At 38.7% G+C, this 19,987-nt stretch overlaps 2 protein-coding genes across 2 annotated transcripts in view; one reads left to right on the forward strand and one right to left on the reverse strand.

Moving 5' to 3' along the window:
• Window positions 1-19,987, forward strand: part of NCF2 (neutrophil cytosolic factor 2) — a 518,710-nt gene that overhangs the window by 264,019 nt on the left and 234,704 nt on the right. The gene's annotated exons all lie outside the window — the stretch shown is intronic.
• The window catches only part of LAMC2 (laminin subunit gamma 2), a 74,088-nt gene that overhangs the window by 13,957 nt on the left and 40,144 nt on the right, over window positions 1-19,987 (reverse strand). The window contains exons 5-16 of the mRNA XM_083359069.1: window positions 16,824-16,960; window positions 15,892-16,011; window positions 13,826-14,015; window positions 12,690-12,799; window positions 11,829-12,050; window positions 10,461-10,643; window positions 8,497-8,700; window positions 6,581-6,717; window positions 5,719-5,875; window positions 4,140-4,345; window positions 3,284-3,366; window positions 2,855-2,992 (exon numbers count right to left, since the gene is read on the reverse strand). Of these exons, the coding sequence (XP_083215195.1) occupies window positions 2,855-2,992; window positions 3,284-3,366; window positions 4,140-4,345; window positions 5,719-5,875; window positions 6,581-6,717; window positions 8,497-8,700; window positions 10,461-10,643; window positions 11,829-12,050; window positions 12,690-12,799; window positions 13,826-14,015; window positions 15,892-16,011; window positions 16,824-16,960 (1,887 nt within the window). The remainder of the gene's footprint in view (window positions 1-2,854; window positions 2,993-3,283; window positions 3,367-4,139; window positions 4,346-5,718; window positions 5,876-6,580; window positions 6,718-8,496; window positions 8,701-10,460; window positions 10,644-11,828; window positions 12,051-12,689; window positions 12,800-13,825; window positions 14,016-15,891; window positions 16,012-16,823; window positions 16,961-19,987) is intronic.

The raw sequence follows: 19,987 nt of genomic DNA on the forward strand, positions 1-19,987 counted from the left end.
AGAGTAGAAAAAGCAATACTGGGATACAATCCTCAAAATGATAGAATGATCTCAGTTCGAATCCAAGGGAAACCATTCAATATCACAGTAGTCCAAGTCTATGCCCCAACCACCGGTGCTGAAGAGGATGAAATTGACCGGTTCTATGAAGCCCTACAGCACCTTATAGAAATAACACCAAAAAATGATGTCCTTATCATCATGGGGGATTGGAATGCTAAAGTAGGAAGCCAAAAGATAACTGGAATAACAGGCAAGTTTGGCCTTGGAGTACAAAATAAAGCAGGGCACAGGCTGATAGAATTTTGTCAAGAGAATACGATGGTCATAGCAAACACTCTTTTCCAACAACCCAAGAGACGGCTCTACACATGGACATCACCAGAGGGTCAACACAGAAATCAGATTGACTATATGCTCTGCAGCCAAAGATGGAGAAGCTCTATACAGTCAGTAAAAACAAGACCAGAAGCTGACTGTGGCTCAGACCATGAGCTTCTTGTTGCAAAGTTTAGGCTTAAATTAAAGAAAGTAGGGAAAAGCCCTAGGCCAGTCAGGTATGAATTAAATCATATCCCTGTTGAATATACAGTAGAGGTGACAAATAGATTTAAGGAATTAGATCTGATAGACAGAGTGCCTGAAGAACTATGGACAGAGGTTCGCAACATTGTACAACAGGTAGCAACCAAAACCATCCCAAAGAAAAAGAAATGCAAGAAAGCAAAATGGCTGTCTGAGGAAGCTTTGCAAATAGCTGAGGAAAGGAGGGAAGCGAAAGGCAAGGGAGAAAAAGAAAGATGCCTTCTTAAATGAACAATGCAAAGAAATAGAAGAAAACAATAGAATAGGGAGGACCAGAGATCTTTTCAAGAAAATTGGAGAGATGAAAGGAACATTTCATGCAAAAATGGGCATGATAAAGGACCAAAATGGCAGGGACCTAACAGAGGGAGATGAGATTAAGAAGAGGTGGCAAAATTACACAGAAGAACTATACAAGAATGAGCTTAACGTCCCTGATAATCACAATGAGGTGGTCACTGACCTCGAGCCAGACATCCTAGAATGTGAAGTGAAGTGGGCCTTAGAAAAGCTGAGCAACAACAAAGCTAGTGGAGGTGACAGTATTCCAGCTGAGCTATTCAAAATCTTAAAAGACGATGCAGTAAAAGTGCTACACTCAATTTGCCAGCAAATTTGGAAAACTCAACAGTGGCCACAGGATTGGAAAAGATCAGTTTACATTCCAATTCCAAAGAAAGGCAGTGCCAAAGAATGTTCAAACTATCGCACCATTGCACTCATTTCTCATGCTAGTAAAGTTATGCTTAAAATTCTACAAGCTAGACTCCAGCAGTATGTGGATCGAGAACTACCAGAAGTACAGGCAGGATTTCGAAGAGGCAGAGGAACTAGAGATCAAATTGCTAACATACACTGGATCATGGAGAAAGCTAGAGAGTTCCAGAAAAACATCTACTTCTGCTTCATTGACTATGCTAAAGCCTTTGATTGTGTGGATCATAACAAACTGTGGCAAGTCCTTAAAGAGATGGGCATACCAGACCATCTTATTTGTCTCTTGAGAAACCTATATGCGGGCCAAGAAGCAACAGTGAGAACTAGACACGGAACCACTGATTGGTTCAAAATTGGGAAAGGAGTCCGGCAAGGCTGTATACTGTCGCCTTGCCTATTTAACTTATATGCAGAGCACATCATGAGAAAGGCAGGGCTAGATGAATCAAAAGTTGGAATTAAGATTGCCGGAAGAAACATCAACAACCTAAGATATGCAGATGATACCACTCTAATGGCAGAAAGTGAAGAGGAACTAAAGAGCCTCTTGTTGCGGGTGAAGAAGGAGAGTGCAAAAGTTGGGTTGAAACTAAACATTAAGAAAACCAAGATCATGGCATCCGGCCCTCTCAATTCCTGGCAAATAGATGGGGAAGAAATGGAGGTAGTGACAGATTTTGTTTTCCTGGGCTCCAAGATCACTGCAGATGGGGACTGTAGCCAAGAAATTAAAAGACGCTTGCTCCTTGGGAGGAAAGCCATGGCAAATCTAGACAGCACACTAAAAAGCAGAGACATCACCCTGTCAACAAAAGTGCGTATAGTCAAGGCTATGGTCTTCCCAGTTGCAATGTATGGCAGTGAAAGTTGGACCCTAAGAAAGGCTGAGCGCCAAAAAATTGAAGCCTTTGAACTATGGTGCTGGAGAAGACTCCTGCGAGTTCCTTGGACTGCAAGGCGATCAAACCGGTCAGTCCTAGAGGAGATCAACCCTGACTTCTCTTTAGAAGGCCAGATCCTGAAGCTAAAACTCAAATACTTTGGCCACCTAATGAGAAGGAAGGACTCACTGGAGAAGAGCCTAATGCTGGGAAAGATTGAGGGCAATAGAAGAAAGGGACGCCAGAGAATGAGGTGGCTGGATGGAGTCACTGAAGCAGTAGGCGTGAGCTTAAATGGACTCCAGAAGATGGTAGAGGACAGGAAGGCCTGGAGGAACATTGTCCATAGGGTCGCGATGGGTCGGACACGACTTCGCAACTAACAACAACATGATGCGATCTGGAGAAGTAAATGATGTTAAGTGTGGAAATCAGGAAAGCAGTTCAAATGAATATAAGGATTTATTGCAAGCTTAAGCTCTGTACAAGAATCTGAACTACTAATGGTCAAAGCAAATTGACAGTGGATAAGAGTTAATGGAATTGAAAGTGGGCTGGAGTTAGATCTCTTGTGGGCATGAAGGGACTCGAGACTGATGACACATTTGACCCCTCCCTCAGGTTCAACCTGGTCATCTTACAGTAACACTGCACAAAGCCCACCAACTCACTTTTTCTGGAGCCCTTGCACAGAGGTTGCCCCAATACCTTCTCCACTTGCAAAGGCCTGCAGCAATGCCAGTGCTTCTTGGGAGGCATCTTCTGCTGCCCTGGCTGCTTCCTCAATGGTATCTGCCAACTGCAGATGACTGAGAAAGAATAAGAAATAAACAAGCTTGTGAGAGAGTGAAGCTTATCCATGAGCATCTACCATCCTTCTCTCTTACCCCCCCCAAACAAATATGGGAGAACCATATTGGCAAAAACATGAAGCAATTTGCCATCGTCATTGGACATTTTTAAAACTTCTGGATCTAACTTATACTTTCAAGATTTTACAGTGGACAACTTCTTTAAAAGTTGTTTGGTTGATGCTTTTAAAATGAGTCCATTAACAGAAACAATGTTTGTCAGTCTGGGGCAGATAACAATTGATTCACCTGTCTGCTAACTTCATGGCTTCATTGGCTAAGATTAAGAACCTGTTCGAACCACTTCCAGTGGCATCTGGAGAAGGCACAATCTGAGGAAGGGAAAAAGTAATATTAAGTTGTGATTCCATCATGACCCATATCTCTTGAACACAAACATGGAATAGAAGATCTATACTTGGAAATGTTTTTCCAAGTGAAACAAAAATTGTTTCCTTAGCTGCAGTCCCTGATACTGAGTAGCATGGTCTTCAATGGCATGAATTCCACAAGGATTAAAACATTTCTCAAAACTGCAGGTTCTATAAAGATCCCTTGCACTTTTCCACAAATATGTTTCTCCAGGGTGGTGCCCATGAGCTCCAATGTGCCTGTACACCACTGCCTTGATGCTTCCAGCCTCAAAATCCAAAGCAAAGGAGGTTTTATGGTATAATGAGGGTGGGAATGGGGAAAGTTTTTAATTTTATTTATTACATTTTATGTGCTGCCCATTTCACTCTCCAAAATTATTCTGGGTAGGTTCTTCCTAGAACCTGTGTTTGTTGCCACCCTAAAATTCCTACAGAAATGCTGAAATTGCCCTCCAAATGACGGAGCTGGGTTTTGGTGGGGAAGTTGGAACACAATAGGAACAAAGACTTCACAAAGATTTCCCATTCCCATGTTTACCCTTAGAGTGTGTGTGGGGGGGAGCTCCATCAAAAGACATCCATTTTGCCATTGGATTTTGACAACACATTAAAGTGCTAGAGACTTGTTTGTGTTTGTCATAGCTATCCATCCATGATTTACAATATGCTCATGCTTTCCAAATTTCATGTAACCTACTGGCCAAAAAAATTAAACAAGGGAAGATACTTGCCACGCCTTCTATCTTTGCTTTACTCTGATCCAAATCCAAGTAGGCTTTCTCAATCAGCCTCTGGACATCTTGCACCTGACTCTGGTACTGATTGTGCAGAGAGTTCATCCTACTGGCTATTTCATTTATCTCATCCAGATGACTCCGGTAAGTGAACTCTTGGGACTTTACCTTAGAAAATCGGTTTCCCAAAGCCCTGCCAGTAGCTAATGTGTCATAAGAAAAGGACAAGAAACAGATGAGAACAAGAATCAACATAAATCATATTGAAGTAGAAATAATGTATATGGCTGGAGCAAAGCCAACTAAGCAAGCAGATACAGTAGATTTCATATGATTTCTGGAAAATCCCACTTAGAAAGACCATTTTTGTCAGAATATCTCATGGTGACAGATAGGAGAAGAAATAGCTGCCTACTCTTCATCATTATCAGAGATAAAGTGGACAGGCCAGTTTAAATGCTGTTTAACATATTTTACTCCTTAACTTCAGATTACCCTGTGTGTACAGATTGTAGTTCCCATGCTGTTTGTTTAAATTAGCCAGATAAGGATTGTTATTGGGATTACAGAAGATAAGAAGAATGGTATAATGCTTTCCTGTTTATCCATGTTCCATCCAAACATGTCTTGTCACCTGAGATTTGCACTAATTAGCACTTTGTATTAATTCATTTGTATTAAACTAATAGCCATGGCTAAATGTTGCATATTACATACAAGATATGCTTTGGGTTCATTTAAATAGTTCCTTGATAATACATTGTTGGAAACACCCAGCCACATAATAGTAACACTATTACTATCCATTTTTGATAATGTTTTCAATTTCAATAATTCAATTTTTGGAATGTTCCTCCTATGTCATCGTTGCTTTGAAAATAAACCAATTTCAGAAGAAGCTGGAAAATTAGGACCCATAAAGGGTGGTTTTTCCCCCTCAATAAAGCTGCAAGCTCACATTTCATCAGTTTTTTAAATAAACTGTTTTGTTTATTTGTTCCTTATTGTGGCTGTGACTAAGCCAGGATTAATACTCTCAAAAACTACTGATTCCAATAAAATACTGTATGAAACATCTTTAAAGCATTCCCAATTTTAAAAAACTGGAATGAAATGGAATTAACTTTGGCTGGATTGTACTTTCTGCAATGAATTGGAGAACTACTGAATTTCCTTAAACTATTTTTAATGGTTCAGTACATATTTATGAAACTCTATGTTGAGGAATGTAGAAAAGGACTGGAAAGAGCCATTTCTCAGGGGACTAATAGAGATTCAGTATGGCCAGGGTTTTTTTCTGTAGGATAAAATTCCATGTGGTTCTCTATTGAAGATGGGCAGTTTGTGACACGTGGAAGCTGAAGCCTGACAGAAAGAAAGTAGATCTTTCTCTAGTTGGTGAAGATCATTTATCTTTATGTGAATATTAATTTAGTATATTTCAAAAGAAAAATTAAATTCATTGTTGTTATTTTTTTATGCAGTATATAATTTGGATGAATCAACTCTGACCATTTTTCTGTAACATCTGTTCTCTCTTCAGACCACAAAGGGATTTGGGAAGACATGAGTTTACCTTGTAAAATTTCTGTGTCTCTCAAAATCCTCTGGAGCAGTTCCTCTGCTTCCCTCATTTTCCTTTCCAGCTCAATGTAATCTGCTGGCTGTCCGCTTGTCTGGACTCGAGAAGCAAGTATCTCAAGTCCCTGCAGCTGCTGGAGGTATTGATCTATCTGGAAGCAAAGCATATCATCTCTGTTAGCAGGCTAAAATGAATTTTAAAACATGATTAAAAATAATCCAGAAAATAACATTCAGAACTTGATTAGCGACTCCAGAGGCTTTAAGGAACTATAGAACTGAGGCTCAAAGGAATCAAAACTCACATACTGTATGTGTAACTTTTATTTCAGTTGCTCATTATGGTTGTTTATTCATTGCAGTGGTACTCAATTCTTAAACACTGAGAACAATTAAAATGCAATTACTGGGATGTCTCTCATTTCTGCAGGGTCTAAAGTAGTTAATTAACCTAAAAACTGACTTATTATGTGCCACTTATTTATTATTTATTAATCTGGTTAAAATCTGGATTGGAAAAACACTATTTTTAAAGATTTTAATTTTTAAAAATCCAACAGCAGATGCCTTATTAGTTGAGCATTGCAAAAATTATCCTACACAGATTCAAATGCCTCTTCCAGTATGATTCCTATTGGACACGGGTGCCTTAAAAAAATAGGATTTTTCATCCCTTCCTGAATGGAATACTGGTTTTGCTCATAGTGGCACTGGTTAGCTTTGTTACAGATTCTAACTAACAGTAACCACTTCAGGTGTCCTACGTCCAAAGAATGAAGGGCAAGGGAGGGAAAAATATTTTCTACACCACCAACGGATATAAACATGGTACCAAACTACCAAGAAGAGACGCCTACCTGAGTCTTCACTTCATGGTAGCAGATTGGACAACGGGTGTGTTCACAACTAGGCCCTTCAAATCCTGGCTTACAAATGCAGCTGCCATCACTACGACACTGTAGGGGCTCGGAACCTACTGAATTGCAATTACAAGCTACCAAAGGTAGGAAAAAGCAGAATATTTAGAGATGGTTTGATCAGAACATGTAAACTACAAAAGCAATTTCTCTTTCTTTTAAAGCAGCTTACTTCAACCTAAACATTTTGTAACTGCAATCTTCAGATCTCCATCCATCCACCCATCCACATAGCTATCCATATCACTTTTGTGTTGCTCTAGGCAACTTACAATAAAATAAATAAAATATGCAATATAAAAAATAAAAATATAACATATACCAACTGGGCATTATCCAGCTAATCATTCACACAGTCAAGAGATGGGCTGTATCCAATGGCCAGGGCCCTAGCCTAGTTTTCACGGCCTTACAAAAGATAACAGGATGGGGCCAATCTAATTCCTGGGATGATGATGCTCTAGATCAGAGACTCCCAACCTTTTGAGCACCAGGGACCGGTTCCGTGGAGAGAGGTTTTTCCATAGACCAGAGGGGGTGTGGTTTTGTGTGCTGCCTGCATCCCATGGATGAGGCTTTGCTTGTTTGTGCAATCTGGTTGCTGGCATGCCATGGCCCAATACTGGTCCACGGACTGGGGGTTGGGGACCCCTGCTCTAGAGGATGGGTGCAATGGCAAAAAAGGTTTTCCTTCTGGGCCCTGTTTGCTGATACTTCTTAGCTGACAATACCCAAGGCATGATCCCAATCATGGTAGAGACAATTGAGGAGAGATTTGCACTCAGTACTGTCAGCAGCTGGAAAATTTGGTAGCTTCAGACCCAATTCATCTAGAGGACAGCAGTTTATGAAAAGCTGTACTAACACAAGCACATTATCTTTGACAAATTGTCAAATTATGAAAGTCAAAATAAAAAAAACCAAGGATAAATGATAGACTGATAATTCACTTCAGTTTTGGCTTGTCATTTATCTATAACAGACGGGAGCAGCCAGCCAGCCTGGGCTTATCTCAAAAAATTAAGCAGGGATCAGCTCATTAGATCTTGGATGGAAGATAACCAAGGAATCCTAGGGAGACTAAAACATTTCAGAACATTATGACAAGCATTACAAGTACAGGAAAAAATTTTAAGAAAATGTAGATTTGACCCTCCTTAGGGTTTTTTTTTTAGTGGTAAAGGCAGGTAGGGGTAAGGTGCATTCAGATTTGCAGAATCCAACCTGTACAGGTGGAATAATTAAAAAAAATTTCTTTAATTAGGAAAAAGGGATAACAGAAGGAGTGATCTCTATAATGCAACTTGACAAGAGCTATACTATTCTAACTTGGTAAATCAATGCAGCGGATAAAAATCTCAAATGAGAGTTATTTTTCCCTTATTATCAATGTCCAGAAGTCAACTGAATGGGCCTAAGTCACACATTAACTTATGCTCTCCAGCCTTGAGATACCTTCTCAGGATGATGCCAATCCAGAGAAATAAAATAAAATACATACACAATACGGAGCACTACATGATGGTATGTCAAGCCAGCAAGGTATGTTAGTGCATATTTACATCTCTCATTAATAGTTCCCATGCATACAAATAACTAATTAACTAACAGAACTGCCTTTCCAACCCATGCAGTTCTGACTATAGGGACAATAACCTAATTTATACAGTAGCTCTCCTGTGAAAGTTACACAATTGTCTATAACCAATAATACGTGGCAAGCATCTTGTGTTGGAAACAATTTATAATTAGCCTTTCATGATCACTTGATTGCCCTTTCAGTATAATTGAGATAAAGCTCTCTAGTTATATTGACTTTGAAATCAACCTTCTCTTTGTGCAAGGTGATGGTGTACCTTGGCATTTCTCTGCTGGGTTTGTGGATAAAGTTTGTCCAAAGAATCCATCCTTGCACTTGCATTCCCCTGTCAAGCGGTCACAAGTCCCTGAAGCATTTGGGTCGAGAGTGTTACACCAACATGGCTGGCAGGGTCGTACTGGTCCACTCTCACCCAAGGGGTCTCCAAAATAACCATTGGTGCAAAACTCACAGCGAGAACCTAGAAAGAAAAAGAACGGTGAAAAGCAAGCAAAGCAAGTCCTGAGCCAACCACACAGGAACTCCCCCCCCGAACTCTACCTGGAACACAAAGCTAAATAAGCACCCACATTTTCTAATTTGTGGGATTGTGTGTGTGCACACAACTGTCTCACCAACTTGCAGTTCAGATTGTACACTGTGTTTGAATTATTCCTGAATTCTTTAATATTAACATGTGTTATCCAGGGATATAATCCAGGCATAAAATACAAATAGTATCTGCAGTTGCCACACTTTGGGTTACAAGAATACTGTATGTACACAAGTGCTTAGAACAAATTATTGAGATGATGGGAAGGGAACACAGGATATTAAAAAGAACCTGAAGTCTCAATTTTTTAAAACAATTTCAGAAAAAGAAGCTTTGTACTGTCAGTTAATGGAAAAAGCAGGGATGCTTAGAATTTTACTATCTGCTGTTTATCTGCTAAACCTTCTCCACTGGTTTTTATGATATGCACTTGCAAGAGCAGTTCTTCTACTTGCCTTCAAATACCACAAAAAGTCCACAAATTCTTAACCTGATTAAACCAAAAGAGTTACATTAACAAAGCCTAAAACAATTCATCACAATAATAAAATATAAATACCATTGTGAAGTAAAATATTTAAATGCATGTATACACTTTTTCTAAAATCACGCATCATAGCAAAGCCCTATTATTTTTCTTGATGATTCTTCATATTGTTTTCAGTGCATTGTATGGTCAATCTTAAATTGTCTACAAGAACTTGACTACAAGAGCTTGAATGGCATGTTCAATTGCTAGTATAGTGAGCTACAGGTGTAGTATAGCATTAAACTAGTACTGTTCTTTGCCTATTCAGATTGGAATTGGATTTATTGAGGTAGGAAGAAATTTGCAAGGTATTTGTATTCCATCTGATCAGCAACACTCATGTTTCTTTTCAAGGCATACAATTCCCTCTTTCAAATTTGTCCTATGTTTCTGGTATGTCACTCCAGGCTACAGGTTGAGGTATAAAAGATGGAATGCTCTTCCATACAAAATAATTGCTTCCATAGATAAATGAATGTAACAAACTCTTTCTTAGATTTCTCTCATTATACTACTTTGATTGTCTAAGAAATAATTTAAATGGAGGCTGTATTTAATTCCAAATTTTAACTTCTACTTAGAAGTGATTCAGCCTAAGCAGAGACCAAACATTTCATTAATCTTGTCTAGTCATAAGTCTAGTCATTCACCAAAAACCAGATTTGGAAACCGTGGTGATTCCACAGTAACTTGTGCATAGAAAAGAGATGGAGCTTGCATCACAACAACACAATGCTTCTGGCATTAATCTGATTCCCCTTAGATCCCTCCCCTATACAGATCACTGGCCACTACTGAGTTTCTAAAAAGCAGCACAGGGAGAATTTATTTTAAAGGAAGAAAGTGGAAATAGAGGAAGGTTACATAATGGCTTCTTGACCCTCCACAACCCTGTAGTTAGGAATCCTAACTATTGAAGAGAATGGCATATTCCTCTCTTTGCTTCTTTTGTTTTCTCAGATGGGCAGAGACTGACATCCCCAAACCTGTCTCTGGATGCCTTGTTTCCCTGCCGCATATGTATCATCGGCCTCCCACCCCTTGGCTAGACTCCTCCCACCCCTTGGCAAGATTCCTCCCACCCTTTGGCTAGACTCCCTTGCAGAAAAAAAGCTTGGGGAAAAAAGAGAATTATTTGACAACAGAATATGAATCCTACCACCAGTTCCTGGAGGACACCTGTTACAAGCAACTTCCTGTGTGCCCGGCAAGACTGAGCAACCATAACCACTTTGGCATGGACATGGTTGGCAGTTCTTTGAGTCCCAAGGAAGGCTGTAAAACCCAGTTGGGCAAGCAGTACTTATATGGACCATGGTTTCATCTCCAGCATAACACTCTCCTGAGCAAACATATAAAAAGAAAAGATAGAAGTTGAATGGAGCCTTGTATCACAATCCAGTGGCTTGCTTTCTTTTTATGGAGAAAAGTTTGAAATAGATGAGACAAAAGGAAAAATGTTGAAGGAAGAAACCATTAAATATAGAACAGATCTTGATATATCAAGCTGGCATAGTCAAACAAGTACGGTACTAAAGCAGTCTTTTCTGAAGAATATAAATAGACTTTTGAAGAGCAACTTTCATCTTGTGTTGCTAAAATACTCCCATTAATTTCACAAATGGTAGCTTATTGTAGGTGTCAGGCATACCCACAATAAGTGGTACAGAAGATCTATTCATTAATTGAATGACAGTTTTTCATTCCTGAAGAATGTGGGATCTAAAACTCAGGAATGAGCTTGTTGCCTGTTGAAACTCAGACAGATGATGATGAAGGAGTCTACGGAAAATAATTGCTTTTCAACAATTGATAAAGTATCAGGAAATTCTTAGAAGAGATGAAAAAAGGAACAGCTTTCTCAATCCAAAATTACCCTTTTGCCATCTAAGGAATTGCATATTAGGTAGCTTATTTTGTGTAAGAATTGCACTTTTATATAATTTAAAACAACATTATCACATAAGATATAATGGTACAGAATACTACTAAGTGATCATGTTGGGGGCAAGAATGACAGAAACAAGTCATGACAATGACAAGAATTTTAGCTGTCAGCCCTGCTCATATGGCAACAGGATTAAAAACTTTATAGCAGTTTTCTTATTATTATTGCTGCAATATTTTTGTTTTTTGGTAAGCCAAGTGAGCAAAAACCAAGGGAAAAAACAAGTAAAAACTGAATACCACATGCATTCCAAAAAAATCTTCCTTCAGGTCTTTTTAAATATTAATTTACTAAACATTTAAAGCAAAACCTCTCAAGGTTTTTGTAGAATTTCTTCACAGCCAGGGAAGTTAATTAACATTAATGAATATGACTCTATCTCTATTTTATCTAGAATTGAGGACATATAATATGGAATATATGTCTTCATGCCTGGTCCTCCTTCACAAAGTATTTCCTGGTCATTATATAGACTGATCCCACAGTGATTTTGACATTCACGCCCTTTTAAATAAAATTGAATGGACAGGGGGGAAAAAACACCATCACGACAGAATCTTACACTATGGATTTGCTTACCTGTTTCTGAATCACAAGTTCCTCCTCCCTTGCACTGACACAGCACACATTGCCTGAAGGCCCCAAAATTTCGTGAATTCTCTCTCTTGTACCCTGAAGCACACTTCTCACAGAATTGCCCCTGGTATCCAGTTGGACATGCACATTGCTCCACCCAGGGGGCCGGAGAGCCAGTGCTTGGCCTTGCCGAAACCAAAATGACATTACTGAGGTATCCTGGGACTAAAGGAACAAAACGTGATTCTAGGGAATATTCCAGAGAAGAAATCGTGACAAAATTAGGCAATGGCATCTGGATTGTGTCTAACAGAAAATAGAATATGTCTTGGGATTTCAGAGATCTACTTCCAGATGTCTTCTACATGTCAACATTTGTTCTCTCCTATTTCTGCATTAATCTTTATTTAAAAAAAAATAAAAAAAGCTGAAAGAAAACTAGATACATATGAATGATTAAATTTTCCCAAATATCCTGACAGTTCTTGTCCAAACTGATGTTTCCAGATGTGCTGGACTTCACTTCTCATAACTTCTTGGCAACATGGTCTTTGGCTCTTCAGTTAAATAAGAGAAGCATACCCCGTCCCCAAGGAAAATTCTTTGCAACCTTTTCTGTGCTGCAGAAGTTCTTTGCTAAAAACACAAAGCAACTCTGAGAAACTTTCTGTGAATGTAAAAAATGACTAAAACCATAACTTTAGTTGGCTGAAATCATCTGTTTTTTTAAATGGTTTATTGCTTTGGGTTCTTTAAAATGATTTTATTGCTTTGTGTTCTATCTGATAATAAAAATAGGATAGAAGTGTTCAAATAAGGAATCAGTAGACTCCTTTTTATGCCCAGTTGCTAATCCCAACTCACCAGCTCCATGAGTGGCTCTGATCCGAATTGATGACAAATTCCCAGTTAATTGATGATACTCAATGTTAGTAAGCCTAGGGCTCCAGTTACTATTTGGGTGTTCATCTAAGCTGCAGGCCAGAGATAAAGAAAGAAAGTTATATGGGGAAAAAATCTACCTAATCATCATTCCATATAAAATATATCTCCACAAACACAGTAAGAAATGAAAGAAACAGAACACTGTTGTACCAAGAAAATGACCATAAAGAATGAGAAAACAACAACCCTCTGAGGTCAAGGAGGAACTGGAAATATGGCATAGATTTTCAGTGAATCTCAGAGAGTCAAACACAGTTACAAAAGTCAACTACCTAGTAAATCAATATAATATTTTTTTCAATAATTTTAGAGAGCTACCTATCCTTCTTTACTATCAAGGAATCAAAGTTGCATCCAAAGCAACAATAAAAGTGATCCCTCTACACACAAAAATTTATATAAGACCGGAGTTAACTTCCTTCAAATCCATTATTTCCAGCTGGCATGTCTGATGGCATGCAATGTAAGGGTTCTATTCCAAGTACAAGAACTGAATATGAATATGCCATGGGTGGGAAAGATTGAAATACCATAACAGATAGTCAGCTATGCTGTGCTACAGCTCAGTGTCACTTTGGTGGAGTCAATGCATAGACTATATCAGCACAAGTTCCTCTATGCTATAAAGGAGGATCAGTGACTCAGAATTCCTAACACACTTCCATAAAGTTGGCAGGTTTACAGGACATAGTTGGAAAACTACGTATGTATCTAAACAATCAATTTGTTGTAAAATAAAGCCTTACAGAGCTTGTTCACATAGGAAGATATACCACCTGATTTCTTCAACAAGCTTTTGATGTTCTGACATTTTCTCACTGATGGGTTAATTGCCTATATTGAAAACCACTAAGGTGATACTGAATGATAGGGAAGTACTACTTGAGATAATAAATCTGTGATAGTTCATTCAAATTTGCCTCATTTTGTGTTAAAGGGCTGACTCAGAGTAAGTGTATCATGTGAACCCAGAGTCAGTAATAGGGTGTCATTGAGGGAACTGTTCTATTGTCTTTAATATTTGAGAGAGTCCTTAGATGTCCCAGGCAATTTACCTGAATGTGTATGTCTTGCTGATTCCACAAGGCAGCATCCTGCCATTAGATGGGAATTGGGTCATGACTCTTAAGCCAGCTCCTTCCAAGATGATGTCGTGCTGTGAGGGGCGAAATCCAGGTCGGTTCACTCGATAATCAAAAGACAACATCTGTCCATAACTCAGCTGCTGGTTCCCAAGGAACCTGGCTGCAAAAAAAAAGTGTATAGTAAAAACAGCAATACAAATAAGAATTAAAAGTCTCCACAGATGACATTTACAAAGAAAATATTATGGAAAAATTTTATGTAACAGTATCAACCTCCAGAGCAGGGTTCTCCAAACTTGGCAACTTTAAGACTTGTGGACTTCAACTCACCGAATTCCTCAGCCTGGATGGGAAATTCTAGGAGTTGAAGTCCACAAATCTTAAAGTTGCCAAATTTGGAGAACACTGCTCTAGAGCAAAATAAAGACTTAAAAGAAACAATGAATTTGAAAGGGTGACATCCCATAGCTTCTAATTGCATGGTTATGGCCTAGTTAAAAATCTGTTTATTTGCTTGCATATTTACTTAATTGTATATTTTAAATCTGTTTCAGACAAAAACATGTCAAGTTTACCCAAAAATATCTTTGAATACAGCCAAATAGATTTTCTAAACTGGCTGGACATGTATTCCTTTGGAGGTCAGCAATATTGTGAAAGTCAACCCAGTTCTGCTTGGATCACATGATGGAAGAGGGAGGGAGGGAGGATTTATAATGGAACAGGCAGAGACTTTCCAAGCTATGTGTGACTGTCTTTCAGGGGCTTTTTTCCCCTGGAATTATCCATCCGAATCCAGTTTATTTTCAAATTAGACTTTTGTGTTATCAGTTTTCTTGCCCAATCAAATTTTGTTCTGTTCTATTCAGTTTTCAGAGTCACTTTGCTGACAGACAAGCCTGTTTCCTAATTTCTTTCCAACATTTGGTTGGGTTGGAAAGAATAAAGAATAAAAAACAATTGAGCAGAGATAAGTCAGGTTTGCTTTTCTGTTCCAAATATTAAGCTACTGATCTTCCTTCCTTCCTCTGTGGAGAAGATTATTGAGGTATGGCAGTGATTCTATGTTTTTGTTAGCCTTTCTAGTAGGCAGAAATTTAAAAAAGAATTATCTCCATCAACTCTTTTTGGGTATTTGAGGAATGATGGTTGTGTAGAAGTGTGCTCTTAAACAATTAATTTGATTTGTTTAGACACTTCAAGTTTGACTAGAAGTAACTAAATTACTCTGATTTGGATATTATTTCAGATCTGCTCTTCCTCAAGATATTTGCTGGGAAAATGCCACAGTAATGGCTGAAAATAAATTTGCATACAAAACGTCTCAGAATCTATTCCAGCATCTCTAGGTAAGGTTGGAAAAGATTTCAATCTCAAATCTTGAAAATCTGCCATTGATCAGTGTCAACAATACCGAACCAGATGGATGAATGATTAGTATTAAGCATCTTTCTGTTCTCTATAAATCTAACAAATTTACCAGGAAAAGTAAATATATGTCCACACCAACAAGTTTAAGACAATCTCCTTGTTCAGCAGGATAATTATTCATTGCAGGCTTGCTGCATATTTTGGATCCATAACTAAGCAGTATTCAAGTCTTTTGGTAAGTTATATATTGATATACAAGCTAGAGCATTTTACATCCTATATAGCTCCTTTCTGAAAGAACAGAATTTTTTTCAAACTAGAAATGCCTAACTGATCAAACTGAATTAAATTTAAATTTAAATAATTCTTCCTGAATATGAAATTTCACTTTTTTCATGTAGCCACACTAACTGTGAGGAATGTTGGCTAAAGGATGACAGAATACCATATTGAAGCATCCTTGGGAAAACTATCATATGCTCTGTTACTTACAGTACAGTGTTAAAATAATAGATCACCCCATTGCCAGAAAAACACATGTGACTATACAGTAAATGGTATCCAAGCTGGAATATATGATTATATAGGAAAAAAAGTAAAGATATATTTTGCTGAATGGTCCTTTAGAGGTGTTCCTCTCCACAATGGGATATAGAAATATGCACCTGGAGCTACAAAATAGCTGGAACCCAGCCTTCTAGAAGTCACAGAAATTTCCTTGTGCTGTGGAGACCATTGGAGCTGTAATGGGGATCCATTTTCTTGAGCTTGCCAACCTTCATCACCTGAAGTACAGGAAAAGCACAGCTTACTGAACTGAGTTGGAAATCCACAGTTACTGCTTTAGGAAATATAACAGGAGAGAAACAACTTTACCCATAGTGTGTAATTGAAACAAAGGTCAATGCATTTCCCCTGTACTTACTTCCTGAATACAATGTCTTCCTGAAAGAGGCAAAGGAGGAACACTCCTCGCCAGTACTGTCTCTAGCCCTGTGATACTTCTGTACTAAGGATGATTTTGCCTGGAATGGTTCCTTGCTGAAAAAGTTACTTCCTGCAGTAAGGAAATTCCTGGGCATCTCTTTATATAGACTCTTGCTTGTAGATATGCTACTTGAGAACACAGGAGCATTTTAGAGACATGAAGCTAGTATGCCCAAAGGAAGCTGTCACTTTCTGTCTTGCCCCTTGAAGAGAGTTTAGCTGCTTCACTGATATCTGTAAGAAGCCCTTATATTTTGTTTTGAAGAAATCCAAGTGACACCCTGTTTAACCTTCTGGTCTGGCATGTCTGAAAATGCATAGAGACTCTTGAAAGTTCACTTAAAATTCAAAGAGCTCTTAAGTAAAATGCAAATAAATAACAGGAGGGAATGATATGCTAAATATGCTGGGGGGAATGAAAACATAGAAAGATAATTTCTTGGCTCGCAGGGGTGGGGACTGGAGACAGTATGTCTCTGCAAGGGCCTAGTCAGATCTCTGTGTAATATTCACCCTCCCAAGGTCATTTGTTGTCAGCCAGTCTCTATGCTAGTAATATCTGATCTGGTCATATACTAAATTGTGGTCTGTATTTAGTGCAGTTTTTTACCTTGTTGAAATGTAGATGTAATTTTATACACACTATAATTTTTGCCACTGGAGCATGTAGTTGAATGTCCATAACAAAAGCATAGAGAACAGCCCTCTGGATTCCTTGCATTTAAGTTATAATAGCCCTCCTTGCATCTGTGAAAGAAAAAAATCCAAAATACCGAAGGTTCTCTTAAACATTTTTGACACATTTCCATTTTAAATTGCTCTTCTTAACTGTTCTGATATGAAAATATCTAGATCAGTATCTAGTTTTAAGAAACCTCTAAACATAAAAAAAACTTCTGGATTTTGAGATTAGCCATCATTAGATATTCTAGTCTATCACTGGGAAGAAGCACTGTGTTTCTAGTCAAATGATCATTTCATAGTAGAATGGCTATCATTTATCCCAATGCAAGTGAGAAAGATTTAAGTGCCTCTTTTTTTTTACATGCCATATCTTTGTTTGCAGTAAAATTCAGGTACAGAGCCATCTGGATTAGCAGACAAATTCCAACCCATACTTAATTTGTGTATTAATAACATAACTTTTGATATTAGATCAAGATCAATTATATGAGTGTACTCATACATCCAGTGAGCAGAGCCCCACATTGTAAATATCAACTCTTTTTCATAATCCATCAGAAATTGAAATAGCCAAATTAATTATATCTAAGGATACAGTCAGATACTTTGCCCCCTTGTTCAGTATCTGCATTTTGTATATTTTCAGACCATAATTTAAGTATGTACTAGGCTGTAAACATGATAAATACTTCATATTCATGTCAACAAATATAAAAGCACAAAGTATGGAAAAGGTATTAATAATTAAAAGTTGTTAGGCATAAAACCCCTTCATGGATTACTGCCTTGTCGTGGTGAAGGGGCTTGCGTACTTCAATGAAGCTATGAGCTATGCCATGCAGGGCCACCCAAGACGGAAAGGTCATAGCAGAGAGTTCTGACAAAACTTGATCCACTGGAGAAGGAAATGGCAACTCACTCCAGTATCTTTGCCATGAAAACCCTATGGATAGTACCAAAAGGCAAAACGATATGACGCTGGAAGATGAGCCCCTCAGGTCGGAAGGCGTCCAATATGCTACTGGGGAAGAACAGAGGGCTAGTACTAGTAGCGCCAGAAAGAATGAAGCGACTGGGCCAAAGCCGAAAGGACGCTCAGCTATGGATGTGTCTGGTGGTGAAAGGAAAGTCCAATGCTGTAAAGATTCTTTCTCCATAGGAACCTGAAGTGTAAGATCCATGAATCAAGGAAAACTGGACGTGGTCAAACAAGGGATGACAAGACTGAACATCAACATCCTAGGTATCAGTGAACTAAAATGGACAGGAATGGGTGAATTTAATTCAGATGACCATCAGGTATACTACTGCAGGCAAGAATCCCTCAGAAGAAATGGAGTAGCCTTCATAGTCAATAAAAGAGTAGGAAAAGCAATACTGGGATACAGTCCTCAAAATGACAGAATGATCTCAGTTCGAATCCAAGGCAAACCATTCAATATCACAGTAGTCCAAGTCTATGCCCCAACCACCGGTGCTGAAGAGGATGAAATTGACCGGTTCTATGAAGCCCTACAGCACCTTATAGAACTAACACCAAAAAATGATGTTGTTATCATCATGGGGGACTGGAATGCTAAAGTGGGAAGCCAAAAGATAACCAGAATAACAGGCAAGTTTGGCCTTGGAGTACAAAATGAAGCAGGGCACAGGCTTCATCACCAGACGGTCAACACAGAAATCAGATTGACTATATGCTCTTCAGTCAAAGATGGAGAAGCTCTATACAGTCAGTAAAAACAAGACCAGGAGCTGACTGTGGCTCAGACCATGAGCTTCTCATTGCAAAGTTTAGGCTTAAACTGAAGAAAGTAGAGAAAAGCACTAGGCCAGTCAGGTATGAATTAAATCATATCCCTGTTGAATATACAGTAGAGGTGACAAATAGATTTAAGGAATTAGATCTGATAGACAGAGTGCCTGAAGAACTATGGACAGAGGTTCGCAACATTGTACAACCGGTAGCAACCAAAACCATCCCAAAGAAAAAGAAATGCAAGAAAGCAAAATGGCTGTCTGAGGAAGCTTTGCAGATAGCTGAGGAAAGGAGGGAAGTGAAAGGCAAGGGAGAAAAAGAAAGATACACCCAATTGAATGCAGAATTCCAGAGAATAGCTAGAAGAGATAAGAATGCCTTCTTAAATGAACAGTGCAAAGAAATAGAAGAAAACAATAGAATAGGGAGGACCAGAGATCTTTTCAAGAAAATTGGAGAGATGAAACGAACGTTTCATGCAAAAATGGGCATGATAAAGGACCAAAATGGCAGGGACCTAACAGAGGGAGAAGAGATTAAGAAGACGTGGCAAAATTACACAGAAGAACTATACAAGAATGAGCTTAACGTCCCTGGTAATCACAATGAGGTGGTCACTGACCTCGAGCCAGACATCCTAGAATGTGAAGTGAAGTGGGCCTTAGAAAAGCTGAGCAACAACAAAGCTAGTGGAGGTGACAGTATTCCAGCTGAGCTATTCAAAATCTTAAAAAGACAATGCAGTAAAAGTGTTACACTCAATTTGCCAGCAAATTTGGAAAACTCAACAGTGGCCACAGGATTGGAAAAGATCAGTTTACATTCCAATTCCAAAGAAAGGCAGTGCCAAAGAATGTTCAAACTATCGCACCATTGCACTCATTTCTCATGCTAGTAAAGTTATGCTTAAAATCCTACAAGCTAGACTCCAGCAGTATGTGGATCGAGAACTACCAGAAGTACAGGCAGGATTCCGAAGAGGCAGAGGAACTAGAGATCAAATTGCCAACATACGCTGGATCATAGAGAAAGCTAGAGAGTTCCAGAAAAACATCTACTTCTGCTTCATTGACTATGCTAAAGCCTTTGATTGTGTGGATGATAACAAACTCTCGCAAGTTCTTAAAGAGATGGGCGTACCAGACCATCTTATTTGTTTCTTGAGAAACCTATATGTGGACCAAGAAGCAACAGTGAGAACTGGACACGGAACCACTGATTGGTTCAAAATTGGGAAAGGAGTCTGGCAAGGCTGTATACTGTAGCCCTGCTTATTTAACTTATATGCAGAGCACATCATGAGAAAGGCAGGGCTAGATGAATCAAAAGTTGGA

Source organism: Vipera ursinii, assembly GCF_947247035.1.
Source record: "Vipera ursinii genome assembly, chromosome: 3".
Classification (NCBI taxonomy): domain Eukaryota; kingdom Metazoa; phylum Chordata; class Lepidosauria; order Squamata; family Viperidae; genus Vipera; species Vipera ursinii.